Raw genomic sequence first — 22,691 nt, 5'->3', positions numbered from 1 at the left:
AAGGTCAATCCGTCTTACTGCACTAGGTAAGTTATCTTAAGATCAACTCGGAGTATAATTGCCCCTGCTACAGTTGGACGATCAGCAGGCGAACTCGACAGGCCAAATTATGTCCGCTCGCAGATCTGAGGCCATGCTGACCTGTGGCACATATTCTATGTAAAGTGCATGTACTCATACAAACAACCTTTTGAAATCCGCAAACTTTGTGAAAGTGGCAATTTACAGAACCCTTACTCATGTGGGGAGGGAATGGTTAGAAATGAAAGACTGTGACTGTACCGAATTCTGGGGCTCTATTGACTTGCAACCATCTCTCCCTGCTAAAAGAAATTTGTCAATGACTGGATATGAGCCTCGCCACTGGCACCGAAAGAAATAAACTCATACCGGGTAGATGACCACGGCATTTAGTTTCTACTCCTTCTAGTACTAGGCTACTACCGCACAATATTTGTGGCAGGTAAGTTAAGGTTAGCCTTGCACCTTCGAGCCCCGCACTTCAAAAGTCCTGTTCCACCAATAAAGCTTGTTTGATATTACCCCCAATTGACCACCCATGACCAGACCGGGCGAACATCAAGTGGACAATCAGCACATTCCATGTCCAAGCCATTATAGACTTAGCTGAAACCGCACCAGGAAACCTGCATTGTGTCTCAACCATTTTTGAGGTTCCGTTCACGAAAACAATACACAATTGTTGAAAATGATTAAATTTGCATGGCATTATAAAAAGGGTGTTTGAGTCACCGTGGAAGCCTCAAGAATGTTGTCATGCTCGTGTCAAGATGTTTTTGCCAAAGCTGAACCATGGTACGACGTGTAGGTGTCCATCTGGTATGGGACAAATGCTGTTTCAAGCAATCAAAGCAAATATGAACAGTAGTTTGAAAGGCGATGACCTTTTCTGGTTTCGAGCCTGGCGGTGACGGCAGTTTTCAGAAGAGGAGAATAGAGGGTCGGTCTCGGTAGTTCGAGGTTGATGATGGCGCTGTTGTCAGTTGATTCAGGTCGCAGTAATGATCTAAGTACATGTAGAAGGCAGTGCCGTCTCCCTTTGTCCGCCATTGCTGATTGATGCCTCGTCAGACGATATCTGGAGGGCCATTCGGATACAACCAGGGCACATCCGCCTCTTTCTGATGAGGTCGCATCGATAAAGCTCCATGGACAGTGTGTTATGTACGGCAATATCAGGAGCCAATCCGACGCGATAAGTCGGGTTTTCGAAGATCCGGTGGCATTATGCTTTGCGTCCGAAGTGGAAATTATGTGTATCTGTTAGGAGCTGCTGGCAACATGGAGCCAGCTAATGGGTTGCATTCCCCAATATAGGTATATATGATCGTCGCTCTCTTGCAGTCTAGAGTGTGTCAGAATCGCCAAAGTCCACGAGGCCATCAACAGGCAGACTGCAGTACATACCTCCAGCCATTTCCCTACCCAGGGCTTCATAATTGCCCAGGCCAAAAGGCTACCCGTTGCGATAATGAAAATGAACACAATGGCTTGGTCCTTTCTGGAATCTCGTTCTACGTGGCGGCAACGATATTAGCGCATCTTTCTAGAGACGAAGGGGCAAGATAAAGCCATACGAAAACATGTTGTAAAGACATCCTCTTCCTTTGCTCCTTTGCAAGTAGGCAGATCATAGTCCAAGCAAAATTTTCGATTACAGTCGTTGCAGCTCAAAGACCGGTAATTCTTTGCTCGCCTATCTAGGAAATCTTTGGCATCGTCATGACTTCGGAGACGGAAGAGACTGCTCTGTGTAGACAGAGAGTTCGACTTTTCGGGATCAAGAGGAATTATTGTGCTGTTGGAGAAGCAAGTACACTTGCAGAATGACGCAGGGGCTAAGATCAGAATTATTTGGTTAGCATGTGTTGCTCAATAGGGAGAAGCATGTCGGGCTTAAGCTTACAGGAAGCCACTCCAACAGATGCGCAGGCGAGAAATATGAGGCAAATAAGCATCAAGTCGAGACCTCTACCATAGAGCTGCATTTTGCTGGTTATCAAGATAGACAGGGTGACTATCCCCTGCTGCCATCAGTTGCTGTACCACGCCCCATGGCCACATGCTGGCAATCGGCTGCTATCGCTTCCCCGATTGTTCCCCGGATCCTTGGCGGCACGTGACCGCTAACACTCAATTCCCGCTCGTCTACACAGTAGTGTACCTGAATAACAGGAATTTGATTAAGACACAATATGTGGCTACGACATGATACGATGTTCTTCCTGCAATGCCGACCCATGAAGTGCAAGCATCATGTATTTTTGACATCTATACGGGAGTGAGAATAATCTAGGATTTGCCTTTCATGCCCTTGCTCCGGTTCTCACGCTGTCTGTGATCTTTGGCGGCCTCGCGGCGTCTTCTCTTCCATGCACGGTTGTTGTCTCCTCGATTTTCCCAGAACCATTTGACAAAATCGGAATCCTTTTTGGGCCCTGATGCAGCCTTTGAGACCGGGGTTGTCATGCACTCGTCATCGTCTGAATCCATAACCCGAGGCTGCTCGTGCTTATCCCAATCAATGGTTCGATTGACTAACGCCGTATCAGGTGTTGGGGCCGCACTTCTCAATTCACGATCCCGCAGATCCCTCTTTGTGAAAGGTGTAAGTGGTGCTGCAGGTTGGGCTTCCGCCACATCCTCCATTTCAACTTCGTCATCCCCTCCGAAAAAGCTGAAGTGTGGCGTCTCCTCTGAAATAGAGTTTATAGCAGATGTGCTAGGCGCAGGCCTTTTGAAAAGAGCCTCCAACGGGTGAACTTCCTGGGTTGGCGCTGCCTGATCATTGTTTCCTGACGGAAGAGATTGAAGCCCTGACGAATGTGACTCGGCCACACTCTCCTGCTTTGATGACTTTAAATTTTGTTCTTCGGCGATGCATAAATCTTCTGAATCATTAGACGAGCCAGATGAGCAAGATTCATAGCTCTCAGACTCTTGAGAATCCTCCTCGGACGAGGAATCCTCTTCGGACGAGCTCCCACCGCTGGAAGAAGTCCAATCCTCTGATTCATCGGTCGAATCTGCTTCTTTAGTGGTTATTGTTTGTTTCGTTCTGGGTTTGCCAGAAACCGTGGTGCTGTCCTTCTTGATAGTTCGTGGCTTCTCCTTAGTTCCTGGAATGCATCCCGGTCTATATTGGTCTGTCCTTATCCGATCACTGACAGGCTCTTTCACAGTTCCACTTTTGTCCATCCAACCCTTGCCTTCAACAAATGTCACTGTGTCCGCTGATTCGTCACGTCCAGACCGTAGGAAACTGGGATGTTTGACCGTCTTAGAAAACTCATGGACGATTGTCTCATGTGCAGTCTTTTTCTTCTTCGACTGTTTCTCATGCTTCTCGTCGGGTGATGACATCCGATTAGGAGGGAGTTTTGTACGGAACAGGCACTCTTCCTTTTCGGTGTACTTGGACTTCGCCTGTGACTTGGCTGGCTTGCCCTCCTTTGCATCCTTCGACGTCTTCTTCCTTTTCTCTTCTTTGCGCCTGTCTTGCTTGGCGTCTGCCGACTCTGTCCAGCCTCTCTTCACCTTGCGGTCAGCTGGAAGTTCATACCCTTCGAGCGTCTCTTCCGCCGCCTTCCGCTTCTTCGCCTTCTTATCTGACGGGGATTTTGAGGTAATCTTGTCGAGTGCTTCATCCTCACTTCGTTGCCGTATCGGTGGACGCGCCATATCCACCTTGAATTTGCGACCTTTTAAGATTGAGCCATTGAGCTTTTTCTTAACCTTTTCCGCCTCCATTGTCGGCAGCGTCACGTAACCGTAATTGTTTTCGGGGAAGGTTGGGACACAATGAAAGGAAATCTCCGTGGCCAAGGGCCGAATGGTTGGTGGCAAAACGGAGGGGAGAAGCTCTAGGTTGAAAGGAGTGATGTGAAGTCGTTTAGTTTCAGGCGCGGAGTCCGTCATTTGCTGCGTTAAGCACGACTAGATGGGATTAGGAATTGAGCGCTTGTGGTGCAGAGAGATCAACAACGCATCGGAATGGCCTCCGTTGTGATAGGTGCAAAACTCTGAGAGGGTCGAAGCAGAACTGATCGAAAGCAGATAGGTATATGTATAAACAGGTGGGTATAAATATGCGAAAGGGAATGTGTATCTCCAAACTGTCAACCCAGATTATCCTATGACAGCCACATCAAGAAAAGAAAAAAATACGAGCGCCGAAATTGATAACTGGTCCAGATCTTGGGCGATGGATTTTCCGGTCCGCGATATGTGGCGCAGTAACCTAGCGGACAACCTAACTAGCCACTTGACTTTGTTTGTCTGCGATGTGACATAACTTTCGTTCATGAATAACACATAACGTAGTTACCATTCAACATATTAATGCTCATAGTAGGCGCTAAGGTCAACACCTGACTCTCATGTATCCTATTATTTTTTAATGACGATAGGGAAAAGTAAAAAGCTCAAGAACTGCGGTGTTGACTGCCGCGGTTTTTGTACTGTACAGTTTCAGTGTAATTTGGGAGTTGACGGGCCGAACATCAGCTTGGGTGAAGTCATCGATTACAACTACTGACCTTTAAGTTAGCGCTACTATCTGTAATTAGATGCCGATAGTACATACGTACATATACTATACGTAGATCTCGTATCATACCGTATCCGTATTTCGGCATAACCAAATCCGTTCCTCGGCCTTGCTGTCTGACGACTAAACTGTCTGGATGACTTGACTAACTAACCACTAACTAACCAAGTACCTACTGTGCTGCATTCATGATTTATGATCGCCCGGCCGTCTCTTTTCTCTCCTCCTTCTTCCTCTTCCTGCCCCATCTCGCTCCCATTAATGCTCTCCCTAGACCACGACCAGCCAACTCATCTTTTCGTGGGGATACACTAACACTTTTATGTTACTCTTAAGTCTTCAGTTTCCTTTTCCTTCCCCTCCCTTTCCCTTCCCCTCCCTCTGTCTCCCCTTATTCGGCCCCAGACTATCTATCGTCCCGCGGTTAGTTAGCTCGAGCCCGCGCTTCTGATCTCATCGCCGCTTCCAGCTTCATCCTCGTCCGCTCACATGGCCACGTTGGGTTTACTCACATTTTGTGTCAATCCTTTCTCAAGCAACTGACACTCCTCTAACCTATGCGCTTTTCGTTCTCCCCTTCATTTTCCCTAGTCTCTTGTGGCCGAACTATCATCATTGTTACTGCACATCATTCCGATTTATCTCTAGCCTCTTCCATTGTTGATTGCCGGCCGGAGAATTCGCCGCCTCTTCGCTTGCTTATCCGGGATTCTCCAACCGGGCTTTGACCTCCTGCCCGTTGGTACCCAATTTCTTTGCTCTTCTTTTTCCCTTCTTATTCGAAATGGGCAATTCCCAGACGAAAGAAAGCAGACCGTCTCTTACTGCGCCAGGGCGCAGAAGCCATCATCATGGCCCGTATGGCGACCGCCACCACGCTGACGGTTCTCGATCAACTCGAGGCAGCGGACCCGATCTATCTATCCTCGGTATCAACACACATTCGGAGCGAGACGTGGCGTCGCTTGAACATCGGCGAGAAACTAGACAGGAAAGGGAAGCTCGCCGGCTTGAGAAGGAACGGGCGGCCCGCCTCAAAGAACGAGAGCGTAGTATGAAAGAAGAGAATGTGGATGGCGGTTATCTGGTAACGCAAGGTGTATACACCGGAACCGAAGATTTCAATAAGGCTGTGGTTCGCCAATTAATGGTAAGTCGACGATAGTATTTACTTGGCTGTATTATCGAACCTGACTTAAGCTTGCTTAGGTCGAACGACGACTTGCACCATTCTGGAGAGGTCTCAACGACTTCTCAGACTCATGGACAGAACATCAGCTGATGGCAGCAGCGCGAGGCCTGCCAATCCCCCCTCCGGATGAAGTCCCTCCGGAGCTGGAATATAAGAATCCGCCTAGATTTGGAGAAGATGCCCGGGACGCCTCGGATATACCTATGGTACAACACTTGATGGTACCTATTACTTCCAGGTCTCAGTCGTACGGCTCGGATGCTTCTCAGTCTTCTACACCAGCCCATTCACTCCCCTCACCAACCTCTCCTATCGCTTCCGGCGCTTCCAGCTCACCTATGTTTCGGACCCGTGCAAAAACATTGGCATCCCTCTCCACGTCTAAGCATGGCATTCAATCCGATACAATGACTCGAGAAATTCACCTTCCACATGATCCTTTTGTAAATGGACAGCCGATTGAGGCTTATCTATACAAAGCGGCTGCCGAATGTCCCATTTGCTTTCTGTATTACCCCCCCTATCTCAACCGGACGAGATGTTGCGACCAACCAATTTGTTCCGAGTGTTTCGTCCAGATCAAACGACCTGACCCCCACCCTCCGGAGCACGGAGAGACAGAACAAAATGCGCAGTCGGCGGCTGATGGTGAGCGCGCGGATAACGAGGACGGTCAATTAGTATCGGAACCGGCAGCATGTCCGTTTTGCGTTCAGCCTGAATTTGGAGTCACTTATGCACCACCGCCATTCCGTCGAGGACTGGCTTACGCAAGCGACATGGGTGCCCGTCCGAATCTTACATCTCCGCTATCTTCCACCTCGTCCCTTTCTTCTAGCACTACCCCTGTGACGGGCCGTCGTCGCGCGACGTCATTATCTGCCAATGACCCAACTGTGGTCACAACTGATAGGGTTCGGCCTGATTGGGCACAGAAGCTAGCAAACGCCAGAGCACATGCCGCGCGACGATCTGCGGCAGCAACCGCTCTCCACACTGCCGCCTATCTCATGCACAACAATGGTTCTGGCGCCGACTCGAGGAATTTTGGCCTTGGAAGAAGGAGTGTAATGCGACGGAACGGGGGACCAGAGAGTCAGAACACCTCGCGAACCGGCTCCCCTGCGCTGCAGGCCCTTGCATTCTTGACAGACCGTCGTGCTGCGGGTCAAGAAAACGATCCCGCAGAAGAGGCTCCAAACAGCATTGCACCACCACGCAGCAGGTCAAGGAGAAATCGTATCGATGACCTCGAGGAAATGATGATGATGGAAGCTATTCGGCTGAGTTTAGCCAGTGAAGAGGAGCGGCGCAAAAAGGAGGAGAAGGAGGCGAAGAAGGAGGCAAAGCGAAGAGAGAAAGAAGCCAAGAAGGCGGAGAAGGTTGCGCGCAAGTCAGGTCCGTCCAGTGATAATGCCAGTAATTCTGCCCTGGATGGGGTTGGCGATTTCAGCCTAGGAAGAGTCATCAGCAGCTCTTCCTCTGTTACCGGCGAGGAGCCTCCCTCTACTGGCAAGGGCAAGGAGGTAGATCGTGCGCCACCTCCAGGTCAGATTGCGGTTATCCCCACTGAGGTTGTCTCTAGCCTCGAAGGCGCACAGTCTTCGCCAGCTGTTATCGCGACCCCAACCGACCATGCTCTCCACTTGCCAACCTCGTCGCACCCGCGAACGTCACATTTACGCCATGTCTCTAGCGCGTCCTCGTCATTTTCATCTCTGGTCGAATCGATGAATGAGGGCCATACTGGACTTCACACATCTGCTGATGGTGCGAGCTCCTCCACCGAGCCCCTATTCAACTTTCGCAGTCTGGCCGCTGTGATTGGAGACGAAGACAAAGGCGACGAAAGAACGGAGCACGTGGAAGATACAACACCAAAACCTGATGCATCGAGCGCAGCATCAACTTCCCACTCTGCTAGCGCCAATGATGAAATGGTGAAATCTGGACAAGTGATAACTGAGCCGACGCCTGCTTCCTTGGAAGTGCCTAAGAATGAAGAGTTAATTCCGAAGGAGTTGGAATCTCGCTCGGTTGAAATACCATCCACTGCAGGAGATACAGAGACTGCCTCCTAGATCTTAATACTTTGCGGGGTGAGGCTTTTCCGTCTGCTCGACCAGGCTGCCTTGCGACGTTGCTCTAACCTGCGTCCACCGTTGTGGAGGGATAATTTACAACAGGTCACTCGCGCGAAGGGGGGTTTTCTTAGGGAGGGAAGAAGGAATGATAGTGATACGATTCTTTATGCTTCTGCCGTTGCTGCACCTGACGAAGTCCTGTCTTTTAAGTATGTGCATGGATCTTTTTTTTTGGTAGCTAGCCCGCGTTTCTTTTGTCGCTATATACATACCATTGCATAGATTCGACACCTGTCTTCAATCTTGGTTCCTTTGTCTATCACTCTCTCAAATGGCAACGCTCCAACACCTTACGGATGTTTGCTTGGGCTTTACTGAAGGAAAGGATGCTGCAAAACAGGGAACGCGGGCACCCAAGCCGAAATCGAGGACGCACATAATAGATGTTTGGATTGATCAAGCTCATTTGTATCAGGTACATGCAAATTCCATGGCTGGTGACCTTGGCAAATGGTGTTTTAAGGTCAAAGTGGAGCGGATCCTTTAATAGTCTCAAGACCTTGGAGTTGTTTCAGCCCATATGATAGAGGCTCCACCGGAGAATTATCTAGTGCGTGGTGTTCTGTCATTCATTACCCTAAAGGTCAAGACTCATGACAATAAATAAGTATTTAGAGATCACTGACAGGAATACAGTAAGGTAGGTACATACTAGTCAGGATTGGACCTAGTATAACCCTACAACTTATAGGTACTTATCCAAGTACTACCTTCTTACGGCGCCGTAGATTCTAGATTACATTATCAAGGACATTCCCACGTGTTCTCATTGGGCATACTGACTCGTGTCGGGGAATTTGTTTGCAGTGGACTCCGTACTAGGTACTAGGTAGTACTATGTAGGTGTAAGTAAGATTACATCCACTCCGCTGAACTTACGTAGTACTTAAGATACAGGGCACATTGTAAGGTACTCGTACCTTGTTTCAAGGACGATCAACTCTTAGAAACAAAAAATGGTATAAAGTATCTACTATGTAAATCCTGTATAGTACAGTACAGTACATAATTTAGAAGTAGTTTGTCAGGACTCCAGATGACAGACAGACAGACAGACAGACAGGTCTCGCGCACTCTCTTCTGCGCCAGACCAGGGTCCATCATCCATTCCTCGTCTTCTGCTCTGATTCGTCCTACTCACTCATAGTAGTGCCACCAATGCCGAGCACGGATCTTACATTTCTAGTACTACAGTGTGCATTGTATGAGTACATAGTACATGTATTATTCTTGGTCTGGGTGGACAGGGGTGGCAATCGCTGATCGACACTGCAATTTTATCATTTACTGAGTATCTGAAGGGTTTTTGGCGCAACACCCAAAGTCCCGACTGTCAGACCCTCAACTGAGGTTGTTTATCACTTCAACTTCCCACTTCCTCGCTTTATCCCATCCGAGTAGTGATTCGATAAGACCGGGCAGAGGGTGCGGAAATTCCTATCAATGGCTGGAATGAACCAAAGGGGTTGAAATGACGCTATCATCCACTAGTCCTTGCGACGGACTGACGCGATTGATAGCTTTGCAGAGACACTGTCATTCGCTCTCCTTTCCTCGTCTTTTCTGGTTCGTTAAGATCGAACGTCGAACATGCTTCCAAGTTCAGTCCTGTGCTATCTGTCTGTGTCTGTATTGTAGGTATCTACCTTGGGTACTAGCTGGGGAGTTTCCTCCAAGTATCCGCCAGTCAACTTACGAGTCTGCCTTGAATCTTGAATTTTGGTCCAAGCAGGCCGGCCATCTGCCTGTTGCCCTTTGTCTTTCCTCCCTGCTTGATTTTCTGTCTGGGCTGCGCAGCCTGTCAGGACTCAGTGGATCCGTGGTTCAGCTCTGGTGTTTTTTTCCCCCCTCCCTGTTACGAACTTACTACCTTTCCGAACTTGCGCGTTCCTGGCTCGAAACCCGGATTCAATCCACTTTTCTACGGTCTCCATTACATTGGTCAATCGCTGAAGAAACAGCCCAGGCAGGAATTGAACCAACTGAGAGATAAAACCCTAACCATTCAGTAGTCTGTTCGAGATGTGATGAAATCATCTCAATGACTTGTCCTGTCCCCTAAAGATCTGCTCTAAAAAAAAAAGTCCCCTTCTTCAGTCCCCCTCCATCTGTTCCCTCCACCCTCTTCCTCTCTCTCTCTCTCTCTCTCTCTTTCTCTCTTTCTCTCTCTCTTTCTGGTATCCATTTAATTCTCCGGTCTCTCGTTCTTGACAAACTCCAAAGTCACACATCCATCTATTCATACACTTATAGAACTATATATCTTGGATTGCCCAGAGACACCCTTTTCCTTCGGCCCACTTCTTTGTATTGTCCTTGATCAGATTATTGCAGGGACAGTACAGGACAGCAACCCTCAAAACGAGGCAAGATGGCGATTCTAGACAAAGAAAGTCGGTCCCGCGGCCTGCGAGTGCCTTCCTTTGCCAAAAAAGGCTTCAAGCAAAAATCTTCTGAATCTCTGCCTACGAAGGAATCCGCGCCCGTCCAGCAACCTCCGGCAGCTCCTGCTGTGACTTCCCCTCGATCCGAATCCGTTCCGGCACCTCCGCCGTTCCGATCGCAAGAGCCTGACGAACTCCATTCCCCTCCCACTGTACAACCCTCTGCTGGCCCGGGGTCTTTGACTGACGGCCGCAGTCAGCGCCCGCCTTACAGCCCGCCGGATGGCCCTCTTCCTGAACCTCCGGTGTTTCGGGCTTACCGGCCGCCTATCCCGCCGCAACCCACCCCGCCGTCCAGCGAAGAAGACCTGGAACCGAAATCTAATCGCCCCAATGCGGTAGATTCACTGGACCATTTCATCCCTGATCCCGAACCTGAATCCGAGGCGCCTGTCGATTCTCTCTCCAGTGAAGATGATAGGGGCCCGTGGACGCCTCCCGACTACGAGCCGGTGGCTGCGCCTCTGAATAAACTCCATTACGCTTGTTACCAAGACCACCGGTCAATGCTTCCAGCTAACAATGCCTGGTATGCGCTGCCCTGCATGACGTGCCAGAAGTTTGACCACGAAGTGCGACATCGGTGTGTTTTCTGCTGTCTGCGCATATGCGGAGGATGCTATCAGGCCTTGCAGAAATGCCATAACCGCTCGTTGGCGCAATTGATGAGGTCCCTTCCTTCTTCTCAATGATGATTCCAATGACGTCCGTAATACTGCTTTTCTCACTGTATACGGTCAGGCAAGAGTATGGTCGAACCAAAAGGCTGTTTCTTGCTTCTATCGAATATTCTCTTCCTGCTTTATATACCTCGATTTTTTCTCATTCTCTGTTCATTTATACTTCCGCATGAAACAAGATTCCCCTCAAGTTGCGGCTATTTGTTGCGTGTGGTTTGGACGAATCTAGCTCTAGCGATGGCGATTAGGGCTTTTCTTTCCAGTATCTCGTTTGTTGACTTTTACACTGGACATGACGGGCCAAATTGAAATCGGCGGGTGCAACCCCAAGATATAATCATAATGCTTATCTATCAAGTACAGGATTAGCAGATGATATAGTTCGTTACGTATAGCACATCCATGTGGCATCAATCGTGATCTTCTTCTGTTACCCCCGGACATCCTTCCATCTCAGCACTCTCGTATCGATACTTACACCAGAAACAGTAGTGATGTTGATCACGTAAATATCGTACTAACTGGGACAGCTGTTCGCTCGGACCTAACGCATTAAACTCGTCTAGCTCGGGATCATCTTCTTCGATTTCTTGCTCGAGAACCATTGATGGTTCTCGTTGCCCCCCGATAGCTTCTTCGTCATCTCGATCCAATGTCGGATCGTTGTGTTCTGGTAAGCGCGGATTGGGAAAAAATCCAGAAGAGAGTGATGTTTGCAGCATATGACGCATCTGAAGATTGCGTTCTTTCTCCTCGCGTTCACGGACTAGCCCACGATAGAGGATGTTAATTTGAGAGGTTGGCTTGGCCTTCTGCGGCTTGCTTGTCACAGGTTCGCCAGCCGTATCATCCGGGGGTGAACCTTTCCTTTCCCCATCTGTCTTTTGCGTTTCGGGAGACTCTCCTTTCACTGCGCTGGATGACGGCTTTTCGTCCGTCTTAGCCTCGGCATCCAAACGCTCAGCAACCTTCTGCGCAGCATGCACCTGCGCCTCCGCTCGGCGCATCTCCCGCTCAAGCCGGACCCGGTCGCGATAATCGCCCTCATCCTCTTTCGCTTTCTTGGCAACATGCTCGGCTTCCTCGAGGAACTTGCGCTTCCGCTCGCTATCCAGCCCAATTCCACCCTTATCCTCTTTGATTACCAAATTGAGAGGCTCGGATCGGAGTCGAGCATCGGATTTATCCGGCTGCGTTTCTCGAGATGATTCGGGCTTTCCTAGGGCCTGTCCAGGTTTGAAGCCCAATTTGGCCATCATCTGAAAGCCCTTGTTGGAAGGGTTCAGCGCACTGGTGGCAAGAGCTGCATCGCGACGTGCTGCTTCGTCCGCAGCGCGTTCGGCTTTTGAAGGGACTCTGGCACGCGCTTCAGCCTGATTCAAGAACGGTTAGTTAGCGCCTGATCTGAATGAATCTTCAAGTCTAACCTGATACTTACTTCTCGTTGTTGTCGGCGCTTCTTTTGGGTAAAGGTTTCCTTCTGCTGTGGTTCCTCAATTACCATGGACATGTAATCATCTTCCTCCTCGTCTGCCTCAGGCATTGCGCGTGCGGAGGGGTTGGGTTATCGGCCGGAGAGCGACGAACGACAGGGAAGATCGGGATCCAGAAGTAGACGCCGTGGAATCAGAGGGAAGGTTCAATCAAAACTTGCGCCTCACTTGACTAGAGAAACGCTAGCCACGTCAGACAGAGTAACAAGCTCAGAGTCAGAGCAGCCAAGCAGGGAAGATCGACTGCGGGGAAGCAGTTGACTTGATGCGGAGATGCGGATTTTCCCTCTCCGGCTTGGGAGTATTCCTGCTCGCTCTTCTAGTTAGTCCCACCACCAGTTGGCGTACACCTCACCCGTCCATCCATCCATCCATCCATCCATCCATCGACATTAATCGCAACTTACGGCTCGGGTGTACATACACCCCTCTTTGCTGGCACTCTTCAATTGGTCCTCCGAATTCCGGACCATATCGTTGTCTGCGTCAATCATTGCCGAGAAACTCAGGATGACGGCTCACATCCATCATGTGATGATGCAAGGAGAGCCCTTCCTGGATAGAAGGGCGGATCCATTGCATTCCTCGAAGCATGCCTTCAGGGGTCTCGAATCTGGATGATACGTCCTTCAAAAGGGATGCTCTGCTCGCACAGCATGAAAGCACGGCGTAAACACACCGCGGTTCTGCAGCAAGCCATTCGCGGCTGTTGCTTGACATCATCGTCATTATCATGAGACTGATTTTCCAAACACTGGTCATCTGCCTCAGTATTCAAGTGGAATGCTTCCAAAATGTGACGGTTAATCTTGGCTATTCGCAATATCGAGGACAGGCCCTCCCCAATGGCATTGTGCAATGGCTGGGAATACGCTATGCTGCTCCTCCTGTAGGGTCCTTGCGATTTGCCGCACCCCAAGATCCAGAAACGGCGGAAGGAGTTCAGACTGCCTTTCAGGTATTGTTGGGGATCCCTTTTAAGACTGTAGCATACAGTCCTTGTCCTTGAACCGGCGCTGAGATGTCAGATTTAGCATGGTCCCTTGTGTATACCCACCGATCAGTACCCCATCCCAACTGGGACATCTGAAGACTGTCTGTTCCTTGATGTGTACGCTCCGAATCGGGCAAGGAATGCATCAAAGCTGCCGGTCTTTGTGTTTATCCAAGGAGGAGGCTTTAATGCAGACTCGAATGCCAATTTCAACGGGACCGGGCTGATTCAGGCATCCAAGACTGGTATCGTGGTGGTTAACTTCAACTATCGAGTCGGTCCTTACGGGTTCCTCTCGGGGTCTGAGGTACTGAAGGGTGGAAGTTCGAACAACGGGCTCAAAGATCAGATTAAAGTCTTGCAGTGGGTTCAGACGCATATATCAAAAGTAAGCCAAAGCTTGCCCAAATGAGTGTGACTTTGCACTGACCTATTACGCCCAAGTTTGGCGGTGATCCTGAACATGTGGTCATTGGAGGGGACAGTGCAGGAGCAGCCTCGGTCACTCTTCTTCTCTCGGCCTACGCCGGGGAGGATCGAGGTCTTTTCCATGCCGCTGCTGCGGAATCGCAAAGCTTTGCCACCATGCTGACTGCAACCGAAGCTCAATTTGCGTATAACAACCTCGTGATTCGCACTGGCTGTGCAAGCGAAGTCGACACTCTATCGTGTTTGCGCAAATTGGATGCAGGAACCTTACAGCAGCAAAACATCGGCACCCCCCTTCCTGATGCACAGAAGCCGCCCCTCTACTTCTATGCGCCTACCATTGATGGCGACCTAGTCCCTGACTATACGTACCGGTCATTCTCCCTAGGGAAATTTATCAAAGTCCCTGTTATATTTGGCGATGTGACTAATGAAGGCACAACATTTGTCCCGAAGAGTATATCCAGTGTGGGCGAGGCCGACACATTCATCCAGAGTCAATTCCCAGCAATTCAACTAGACCAGCTCGCCATAGTCAACCACTTGTACCTCAATGAGAACCAGACTATGTCGTTTCCTGATGCTGGTGTATATTGGCGGCCGACCAGCAACGCATATGGCGAACTGCGCTACAATTGTCCCGGTATCGCCATGTCAACGGCGTTCTCAGAAGCCGGGGTGAATAGCTGGAACTATCACTATGCAGTCCAAGACCCAAGCTCTGAATCCTCCGGGGAAGGTGTTTACCATGTCGTAGAACTGAATGCCATCTGGGGTCCGCAGTATGTGACTGGAACACCACCCGCATCCTACTTCACCTCAAATGCGCCTATCATCCCCGTCATGCAGGGGTACTGGACTAGCTTCATCAAGGCCCTCGATCCGAATCCCTATCGCTATCCTGGTAGTCCAGAATGGGAGACCTGGAGCGGTGATGGCAACAGCGACCGTCGGCTCTTCATTAGGACGGGAGACACCAAGATGGAAACGGTGCCGCTAGATCAGAAGGCGAGATGCGACTACCTAATCAGTATTGGGATTGCCTTGCAGCAGTGAGACCTTCTCGATACTCATGCAACGTCGGTTCTTTGGACAAGTTTACTTTGTTTTCTCTACGCATGTACATATCTGCATCCCTCCTGATCTTGAACCGTCAGCCAACATACTTATAGCCGTGGTCTACTAGAGCACCGAACAATCCAATCCATGGAATTGTGAAAGATGGTAAATCTTTTCTATCTGCCCTAACACCGTCGACAAAATACTGTAGTAGATGTAAAGAAAAAGTAGATATATACATAGATGTGCCAGAGCATACTACAGGATGTTGAGTGGGACGCGAAGGCGAAACTCCCGAAGCAGTCCACCCATCTACGCACCCAAGACCGGCTTGCAAGAGACAAATTGAGGTCAAAACCAGCAAAGGGAAAAGATGGAACTATGTCATGGAGTCGGGGAGAAGAGGTGCCAAGATTGTCGTGATCACCGCTTGCCCTGTCGCATCCTCTTGACTCTCTCATAAGCATTCGCCTCCCTGCCCTCCTCATTCTGCACCTCGGCCACGAGGCGCTTGTACTTGCGTTCGTACTCCGCATCGCGCTCCTTCTTCTCGCGCAGCTTCTCGCGCGCAATGAAGTTGGCGTCCTTGCGGAGCTCGCGCATGGCACCCTTGCGCTCGCGCTTGTACTCCGCCTTGAGACGGTTGGCCTCAGCGCGCTCGCGGTCGGGATCATAGTGCTTGTCGGGATTGAAGGATTCCTCGAACTTGGGAATCGCGGTCTTGATAGCGAGGGGCCGGTGGTTATGGAGGAGGAGGGGCCGACGGGCGTGGCGGGCTTGGGAGAGTTGCGCGGTGATCTTGTCGAGGGTCGACTTGAAGGAATCGAGCACGGAGGAGGATATGAGGTTCTTGCTGCTTTTACCCTTGCCCTTGGTGGTGAGGTCGAGAGCTTGGAAAAGGCAGGAGAGGACTTTCTCTACGGGGGCAAAAATCTCGGTATAGGCGGACTTGCCAGACCAAATATCAGAGGCGGAGGAAAGAAGGTTGACAAGAGTATTGATGATGGAGAGCTTGAGTCCGTCCTCGTCTTCAGGCGCATCCGCCACGTCCCAGAATCGAAGTCTGCGGGAAGAGATGGGCTTGGAAGAAAGGTTCAGTCGGAGAGACGTAGATGGACTCCGAGAGGGAAAGAATCCCAGGGCGGATGCGTCGGTCTGCTCCTCCGGATTGAGGTGGTAGAGGACGTTCAGTGTGTAGTTGATGAATTCTGGCATGTAGCGCTTCGAGATGGCCTGGTATTGCAGGCAGAGACTGGCTGCGTAGGCGCCCGTTGCGAAGTCGTTGAGGGTGTTGACAGCACCCTGGCCCAAGTACCTGGCGATGCAGAGATGGGCGGGCGTCGCGATGGCATGGAAGTGGTCAGAAGTTGGGAACGTTGTCGCAATGCCGGTCAGGATGACCAGGTCGCCGGGGCGAAGGTTTAGAGGGCGGTCGGTCGCAATTTGGCGCAAATGAGCTCTGTATGCCTGACAAACGCTTTCAGGGTGGCTCTTGGCCATAGAGTGGATGTGACGAAGGATGTTCTCCACGATCGAGAAAGGAGGGTGGTCCGATTGTTCAGTCATATATGCGACTTGTTGGACGAGAATGCCAGCAAAGCGGCTAAGCTTGGTCTTGTTGTCGCTGTGAAGACGGGGGTGATGCAGGGCTCGAATCCGTTGAATCACGGTCGGGAGATCTTGCATTGGAACATCTTTGATGATCTCTAGGAATTCTTCGTGGCTACCGGGGCATGGATATGTGAATGCCAGACCATCGCTGACCTCTTTAGTGCCGTCTGCCGCTGCTGTGGCATCTCCATCGTTGAGTCCAGGAATCGAGAATCCGTTGATAAGCTCATCATCTTGCTCATCTTCATCCTCCTCTTCCTCCGAACCTTCAACGGATTCCATGTCCTCATCCTCATCGAAAGACAGACTCACATCTGACCTCGTCTCCACAAGATCGTCATCGATAATGAAATCATCTTCGTCCTCGACCCCAAGCTCAGGACGAGTGACTGTCTCGGTAGGCTGTTGCAAGCCGAAAGCCTTTGCGTCGTCGAAGACTGACTCATCGTCTGATCCCTCGCCGTCCTCGTCCTCATCTTCCTCCTCCTCCGCCACCTCGGCTTCGGATTCACTTGACTCCTCGCCACGCATACGTCGAAGCCGCTCTTCTTCAAGAGTCTTCAGGCGCTGAGCCTCCTCCTCTGCCTTTTCCTCAGCAGTCTTGGTACGATCTGTGGGCGCGGACCGCTTGTCGAAGGTTAACTGCTTCAAGCGCTGATCGTACTCCTTTTCGGCATCATCGGGAGTTTTCCCTTGCAATATAGCGGCCCGCTCGGGATTCATTGCCGCTAGATCATCCTTGGGGGGCTCTGGCTTGGGTGGTGCCTTGACGCCCCTCAGCATGTCAAACAGATCGGGAAGTCCCTTGTCGAGCTCTTCTCTGAGATCATCGTCATCCTCTTTGGCCTTTTGCCGCTCGAGCTTGTAGAACTTCGACTTGGCGATAACCTCCTTCATGACCTCGTTCTTCGACTTTTTTCGCTCGGGCTGTTCTTCTCCCTCTTCGTCGTCGTAAATCATGTCCGCCAAATCAGCATCATCATCCTCATCCTCCAACATCCGCTTCCTCTTCCTGGGCAGCTCCTCATCATCGTTGTCCTCCTCAGCCCCAAGATCGCCCTCCTGGAAATCATCTAGGTTGACACCCTCTCCGAAGGACAGGGTTTCTCCCATGTGAGTGAGCTGAAACTCCTCGTCATCATCCTCAAGATTGAACATAGATTCCTTCCTCAGTTTCTTCTGACTTTGTCTGGCGAATCTCTCGGCCGCTCTCTCCTCCGGCGTCATCGTCGGGTCGTCCTCACCAAAACGACGATCGAGAATACCGCCGACTTTGTTTCGCCGGTTCATCTCCTGAAGAAGGGTTTGACGCCGCTAGATAAAATAGAACAGACGACAATTAGCGACAATCTCGAAGTTTTGCATATATTAAGCTGGAACTACCTTCTCTTCACCGTGGGACTTGGTCACACCAGGTCTGGCCTGACCGGCGTTCTTCTTAGGCACATCGCGGGTAGTTACATCGAACTTCGGTCGCGAAGTTGTCTTGATCTCGAAGGGATTGAATCGATCGCGGATGGCCTGCAGGGCGTTGTTGCGCTGAATGCGGTTCTGCGCAGCAACACCGGACTTTGCATTCTGCTGCTTTTGCTTCTTGGACTGCTGGGGGCCCAGCAGTCCTCCATCTCGAAGAGAGGCCTTGAGCTGCTTCAACTGCGACGGCGGCATCGTTGAGGCGTGCAGGGAGTTGTCGACGTCCGCTCACTTTGTTCGGAGGTGGAACTCCGCCGAAATTTTTGGGCCAAACCGGCGCGATTGGGATCCACCCTGGGGAAAAAAAGATATCTCACCGCCCACCTTGGCACTTCTTCTGCCGGCACTATTACTTTCCCCGCTTTCCCATGCCCTTCCGACGTGCCGCAGCTCGACCGTCTTTAACTCCACCATAGCGCCGAATTAAGGTATAGTAAAATGGCGGAGCGTATGGGTGATAACCTGTTATGGCTGTGCTTAGGTGAGCTAGTGCGCCCCAAAAACGATATCTGGACGCTGAGACATTCTAGGCGTCTCACTCTTCTTCGCCGTTCGCGGGATCGTCACAGATCTCCGCCAAGTGCGCGAGTTAACGGAAATTAAGCATGTTGAGGAGAGGGATGATAGGATGATTACTGAGGGCACCGAAGAAGGTATGCGCCAGCGCATGTGTTGTGTCATATTGGGAGCTGAATAGAGAACAGCACTCAACCTAGACACCTTACAAAAACTTTCCGAGAGCACTAGCCATGATCTCCGAGCAGCGTATGATGCACCCCTCCCCGCATAACTATCCCCATCGACTAAAGAGTCATTCCAGCGCACTGCGCATCATCGCAGAACGATCAACAAAAGGCGAGACCCGGGATCTGCTGCTGCAAGACTTGGTGAGCAGAGACAAAACACAACGCAACAAGGCGCTGAATGCATTGTACTTTCTTGTTTCTAACCGGGCTCGTATGGCATCTGTCCGTACATCAGAAACCAAATTCCTGCTAACTCGCAGTATCAGTCTCTCGCACCTCCGTCTGCTCCCGGTTGCAGGACCTCCCTGCCTATACCGCGCTAATCAACTGTCTTTGCAATTTTCTGGATGAACACACAGAGGAGACATCTACGACCGTCTCACCAATTCTCCCAAAAACCAGGCCTTTGGGCGAGAAGAAAGCGCTGAATATACTCAATATGGTCCTACAAGAGAATGTGCCTGCTGCGCTAGAGGCTGGTATCGTCAGTCGTTGGCTGGCCAAGTACCCCTTTCCGTGCGCCACTGGAGAGCAGCCACGACGTCAGGATGTCGTGATTCTTATGAAAACGTGGTGGTCGGATGATGCGGTGATGAGTGCGATTTTTGGTACTTTGTCTTCACACGTGGACGGCGCGAAACAACTACGCAAGTTTGGCCTCATGGGTAGTATGCTTGAGGAAAATGATCAGGATGACTATGACAGCGATGTATGGATGGTCGATGGTGAAGATACCGCCGGGTCTTGGCGAGTATCCGGCCCACGGATCCAGCAGAGAACCGCTGAGGAACAAGCTGTCAGAAGACGCAGGCGAGAGGCGATGGTTTTGAGCGAAGGAGGCCGTGCTTTGGGTAGTGAGGATATTATACAGGTACCTGTGACCGAGTGATTGACTGTAAACAACGACACTCTGGGGCACAAGGAGTCGTGACGGATAAGGACAATGCTGCATGTTTGTTATATTTATGATACCCTTTGAACTTCAAGAGAGATATGTTGCAAAGCAATTTATGGTATGACATGTCACAGACCCATCCACGCGGTTTTAGAAACATGATCAACCTTCTTCCGGCTGCTTTTCATCATCCCAAGCGCCTTCAAGTCCGATAAGGCCCTATAAAACAGAGCCATCGCTGTCCGTTCATCACAACCACTTCCCTGCTCGCTTTCAAACACGGCATAGAACGCCTGCCATAGGTCATGGACGTTCACTAGCGAGCCAGACTCTAGATACAGTTGATATAAAATAGCCGCTGCCGGCTGGTGCGCTGATACTTTGACCGTCGAACTTTCAGGTGATGAGATCAGGTAGTCGAAAGGACTTGAGAGTGCCCGCTCAACAGCAAAACGCGGTCGCGGAGAGAAGACTTCCTTCAGGGGATTCCTCATATCAAGGAGGAAGATTTCATGCAAGACCAAGTCATTAGGCCTTATCAAAGTCTCCTCGAGACATGCTTCCAAGAGGGCATGAAAGCGATCGATGATTTTCGTAAATTCTGCGTTCTCTTTGGGCAATTTGACCTTGGCCTTGCTGAGTTTTACCCGCTGTTGAACAACCGTTGTCGCCATGATCGAATGTTGTTTATCATACCCACTTTTGAGTGGTTCAGTTCCTTGATAGACCTGGAGCAGGGCCTCAAAGTCTGCTTGAATTTGCGCAAAATCAGAGCTAGCCGTAAGTGTGTCCGGCAACATCATTGCAAAGAGCTTCATCTGGTCGGAATCGAGCGTCTTGATTGCACGAAGAATATCCTCGTATGATGCAGAGGTTTGCAGCTCCCCAGCAAGTGCCCGGATTGATAGATCAGAGATACTGGCTTTCTTTACGATGTTGAACTGCTTCAACGCTCGTTGCACCATATCCACGCATTGGAATATGTCGCGCATTTTCTGCTGACCCGATTTTACCCACAGGGCGCTTTGCTCGAGAAGGAAGGCATCATCTTCCAATAACTTGCGAACTTGTTCAGCGCAGCCTTCTTCCAATGTATCTTCGCAGTACCTTAAATTGTTTTAGACCTGGCAGCTCGCAACTAGAGGCGAGATACTTACCTTCGGAAAGATGGAAGGTTTCTGAGAGCCTCGCATACTTTGTCGCGTTGTATTGTGGTAGCAGCATCATCCGCAAGGAGCATGCTTAATGGATTGGCGAAGAAATGTGACATATAGGCATACTGAGAGACTTAGCCTAGGCCACCGAACATGGTGCCTGTGCGCAAGAAACTTACCTTGACTGTTCGACTGAAAGCTTCTGGTGTCTGAAAGGAGTCGCTTGACTTCTCAAATAGCACGCTGGTGATGTTACGACCTAGCCAGAATTTTCCATCCTGTTCTGCTTGTATACTCCCATAGATGCGATCCACGCAGTTGCTTGCTTCGTGAATTTCGAAATACCGTCCTCGCAACAGGGCAACCGTGGACCGGGGTAGTCTCCCTTCAAAAAGTTCCACGGACGTCGAGATACCGAATAAAAGTGTCAATGGAATTCGATCGAGCCACGAGCTGATAACGGTGAGTTATGAATCTTATAATCACCGTAATTCGATACGAAATAGCTCACCTCAAAAGCGACAAAAGGTCCGCCAGAATACCAGGGTCAAATGCTTCACTGTCACGAAATGCTAGAACCAGCTTCTTGACCTCCTTTCTTTTGGCATAGTCTGCCAACAATTCAAGGTCATAACCAAGCACTCTTGGACCCTATGGTCACCATTAGCGCTCATTGTCGGCTGAAGAATAAACTCGTTATACCTCTCGGTCAGTGACAAAACTCTGATAACCCTCATTTCCCTCCGTATTTGTGATACCGAAGCGGATGATGTTCTTCAGAGTTGTCTTGAGGTTCGGTGCATCACCAGATTCCAATGCAATAACCCCACCTTCCCCAGTTGTTGTCAGTTGACCGTTTAGTCTAGAAAGCAGTCGGCCGAGGGACGAGACATTGGAGCCAACCGTGACTAGCGCCGCAGGTATACAGCCATCGTAACTGTCTTTTATTAGGGACTGGCTTCCTTCGGTGGTACCGCGACCTTACGTTTGGGGTGAGGTCGACCTGACGAAGGACAGGACATTGGTGAGGACCTCGGAGTCGACATCATCCAGAATGGCCTAAGCCACGTCGTTATTACTTCCTCGGTCAAAACACAGCATTTACTTGCGTACCTTGATTTTTGCTTCCTGAGCAGCCCAGAATTGTTGGTATGTGCGGTATCGTAGTTCAATGGACTTTGCATCTTCATCGCCGTTCAAAAGAGATACAAAAGGACGGGAATTCGCAGCCTTCAGTAGATTCGTTCGTGTGACTTTGCGCCGTTTCGTCGGCCGTTCTCCCGAGGATTTTATCTTATCTGCTGGTCGATAAATGTAAACGCCCTTTCAAGATTAATTGTCAGCGACAGACTGGGGAGTCAAGGAAGGCCAAGCGCTGCGACGGGAGAGGTATGTTCTGTACCTGACTTTGGGAGCCATCTTTCGACGCGCCCCCCGCGTCCAATTCTAACAGATCCGCATCCATCGCAGGCTGTCTGAGAGTATCTTTTAGCTAAAATTGCACAAGATACTAGCCGCAGGATACAACGAACAGTAGCGAAAAGAGAGAGGGAGAGGGAAGAGAGGGCGAGACCGATTGAAAGAGGGCGGAATCGAGCTCAGATCTGCGCTAAACCAGATCCAGTAAGTATTGGTTTTCCGCCGCGGAGCTGATGATCTTCCTCCGCGCTTTTCATTCCGCCACTGCTCACTAACTTATTGCTCCTTTTCTCTCCCCTCCCCCCTACCTCCATCTTTTCGCAATCTCACATATACACAACTTGCACTCCACTCTCTCTCACGCACTTTGCGTTGAGCCTTCTTCGAC

The 22,691-nt window shown here is 50.3% G+C and overlaps 8 protein-coding genes across 8 annotated transcripts; 4 read left to right on the top strand and 4 right to left on the bottom strand.

Annotated features, from left to right (window-relative positions):
- Nucleotides 1-2,287: 2,287 nt before the first annotated feature.
- ASPACDRAFT_79429 (uncharacterized protein) lies at nucleotides 2,288-3,952 on the bottom strand. The gene has a single exon (XM_020205405.1). It carries the CDS (start codon nucleotides 3,937-3,939, stop codon nucleotides 2,314-2,316), a length of 1,626 nt encoding a protein of 541 aa, XP_020055876.1. The 5' UTR covers nucleotides 3,940-3,952; the 3' UTR covers nucleotides 2,288-2,313.
- Nucleotides 3,953-5,354: 1,402 nt separating this feature from the next.
- On the top strand, nucleotides 5,355-7,843 carry sip5 (Sip5p; the record flags this gene model as incomplete). Its single annotated transcript, XM_020196115.2, has 2 exons — nucleotides 5,355-5,720; nucleotides 5,780-7,843. 2 exons carry the CDS (start codon nucleotides 5,355-5,357, stop codon nucleotides 7,841-7,843), a joined length of 2,430 nt encoding a protein of 809 aa, XP_020055875.1.
- Nucleotides 7,844-10,277: 2,434 nt separating this feature from the next.
- Nucleotides 10,278-11,042, top strand: ASPACDRAFT_61300 (uncharacterized protein; the record flags this gene model as incomplete). The annotated part of the gene is made up of 1 exon (XM_020203653.1): nucleotides 10,278-11,042. The coding sequence occupies one exon, from the start codon at nucleotides 10,278-10,280 to the stop codon at nucleotides 11,040-11,042; it is 765 nt and encodes a 254-aa protein (XP_020055874.1).
- Nucleotides 11,043-11,261: 219 nt separating this feature from the next.
- On the bottom strand, nucleotides 11,262-12,573 carry ASPACDRAFT_61299 (putative G-patch domain protein; the record flags this gene model as incomplete). Its single annotated transcript, XM_020203652.1, has 3 exons — nucleotides 11,262-11,380; nucleotides 11,509-12,403; nucleotides 12,469-12,573. The coding sequence occupies 3 exons, from the start codon at nucleotides 12,571-12,573 to the stop codon at nucleotides 11,262-11,264; spliced, it is 1,119 nt and encodes a 372-aa protein (XP_020055873.1).
- Nucleotides 12,574-13,256: 683 nt separating this feature from the next.
- ASPACDRAFT_1870801 (putative triacylglycerol lipase) lies at nucleotides 13,257-15,167 on the top strand (the record flags this gene model as incomplete). Its single annotated transcript, XM_020197959.1, has 3 exons — nucleotides 13,257-13,481; nucleotides 13,558-13,905; nucleotides 13,962-15,167. 3 exons carry the CDS (start codon nucleotides 13,257-13,259, stop codon nucleotides 15,000-15,002), a joined length of 1,614 nt encoding a protein of 537 aa, XP_020055872.1. The 3' UTR covers nucleotides 15,003-15,167.
- On the bottom strand, nucleotides 15,168-18,343 carry ASPACDRAFT_1870798 (snoRNA-binding rRNA-processing protein NOP14). The gene is made up of 2 exons (XM_020197958.1): nucleotides 18,000-18,343; nucleotides 15,168-17,930 (listed from the first exon to the last, which is right to left on the bottom strand). The coding sequence occupies exons 1-2, from the start codon at nucleotides 18,282-18,284 to the stop codon at nucleotides 15,429-15,431; spliced, it is 2,787 nt and encodes a 928-aa protein (XP_020055871.1). The 5' UTR covers nucleotides 18,285-18,343; the 3' UTR covers nucleotides 15,168-15,428.
- Nucleotides 18,344-18,527: 184 nt separating this feature from the next.
- Nucleotides 18,528-19,724, top strand: ASPACDRAFT_44195 (uncharacterized protein; the record flags this gene model as incomplete). The annotated part of the gene is made up of 5 exons (XM_020201383.1): nucleotides 18,528-18,570; nucleotides 18,620-18,742; nucleotides 18,794-18,854; nucleotides 18,910-19,046; nucleotides 19,102-19,724. 5 exons carry the CDS (start codon nucleotides 18,528-18,530, stop codon nucleotides 19,722-19,724), a joined length of 987 nt encoding a protein of 328 aa, XP_020055870.1.
- Nucleotides 19,725-19,858: 134 nt separating this feature from the next.
- ASPACDRAFT_30080 (putative origin recognition complex subunit 3) lies at nucleotides 19,859-22,349 on the bottom strand (the record flags this gene model as incomplete). The annotated part of the gene is made up of 8 exons (XM_020199701.1): nucleotides 19,859-20,837; nucleotides 20,888-21,009; nucleotides 21,064-21,337; nucleotides 21,396-21,535; nucleotides 21,587-21,821; nucleotides 21,870-21,943; nucleotides 21,998-22,207; nucleotides 22,287-22,349. 8 exons carry the CDS (start codon nucleotides 22,347-22,349, stop codon nucleotides 19,859-19,861), a joined length of 2,097 nt encoding a protein of 698 aa, XP_020055869.1.
- Between the last annotated feature and the right edge of the window lie 342 nt (nucleotides 22,350-22,691).

The sequence above is a fragment of the Aspergillus aculeatus genome (genome assembly GCF_001890905.1).
Source record: "Aspergillus aculeatus ATCC 16872 unplaced genomic scaffold ASPACscaffold_9, whole genome shotgun sequence".
NCBI lineage: Eukaryota > Fungi > Ascomycota > Eurotiomycetes > Eurotiales > Aspergillaceae > Aspergillus > Aspergillus aculeatus.
Note: the sequence above shows the minus strand (reverse complement) of the source record. Positions and strands in the feature narration are given on the sequence as shown.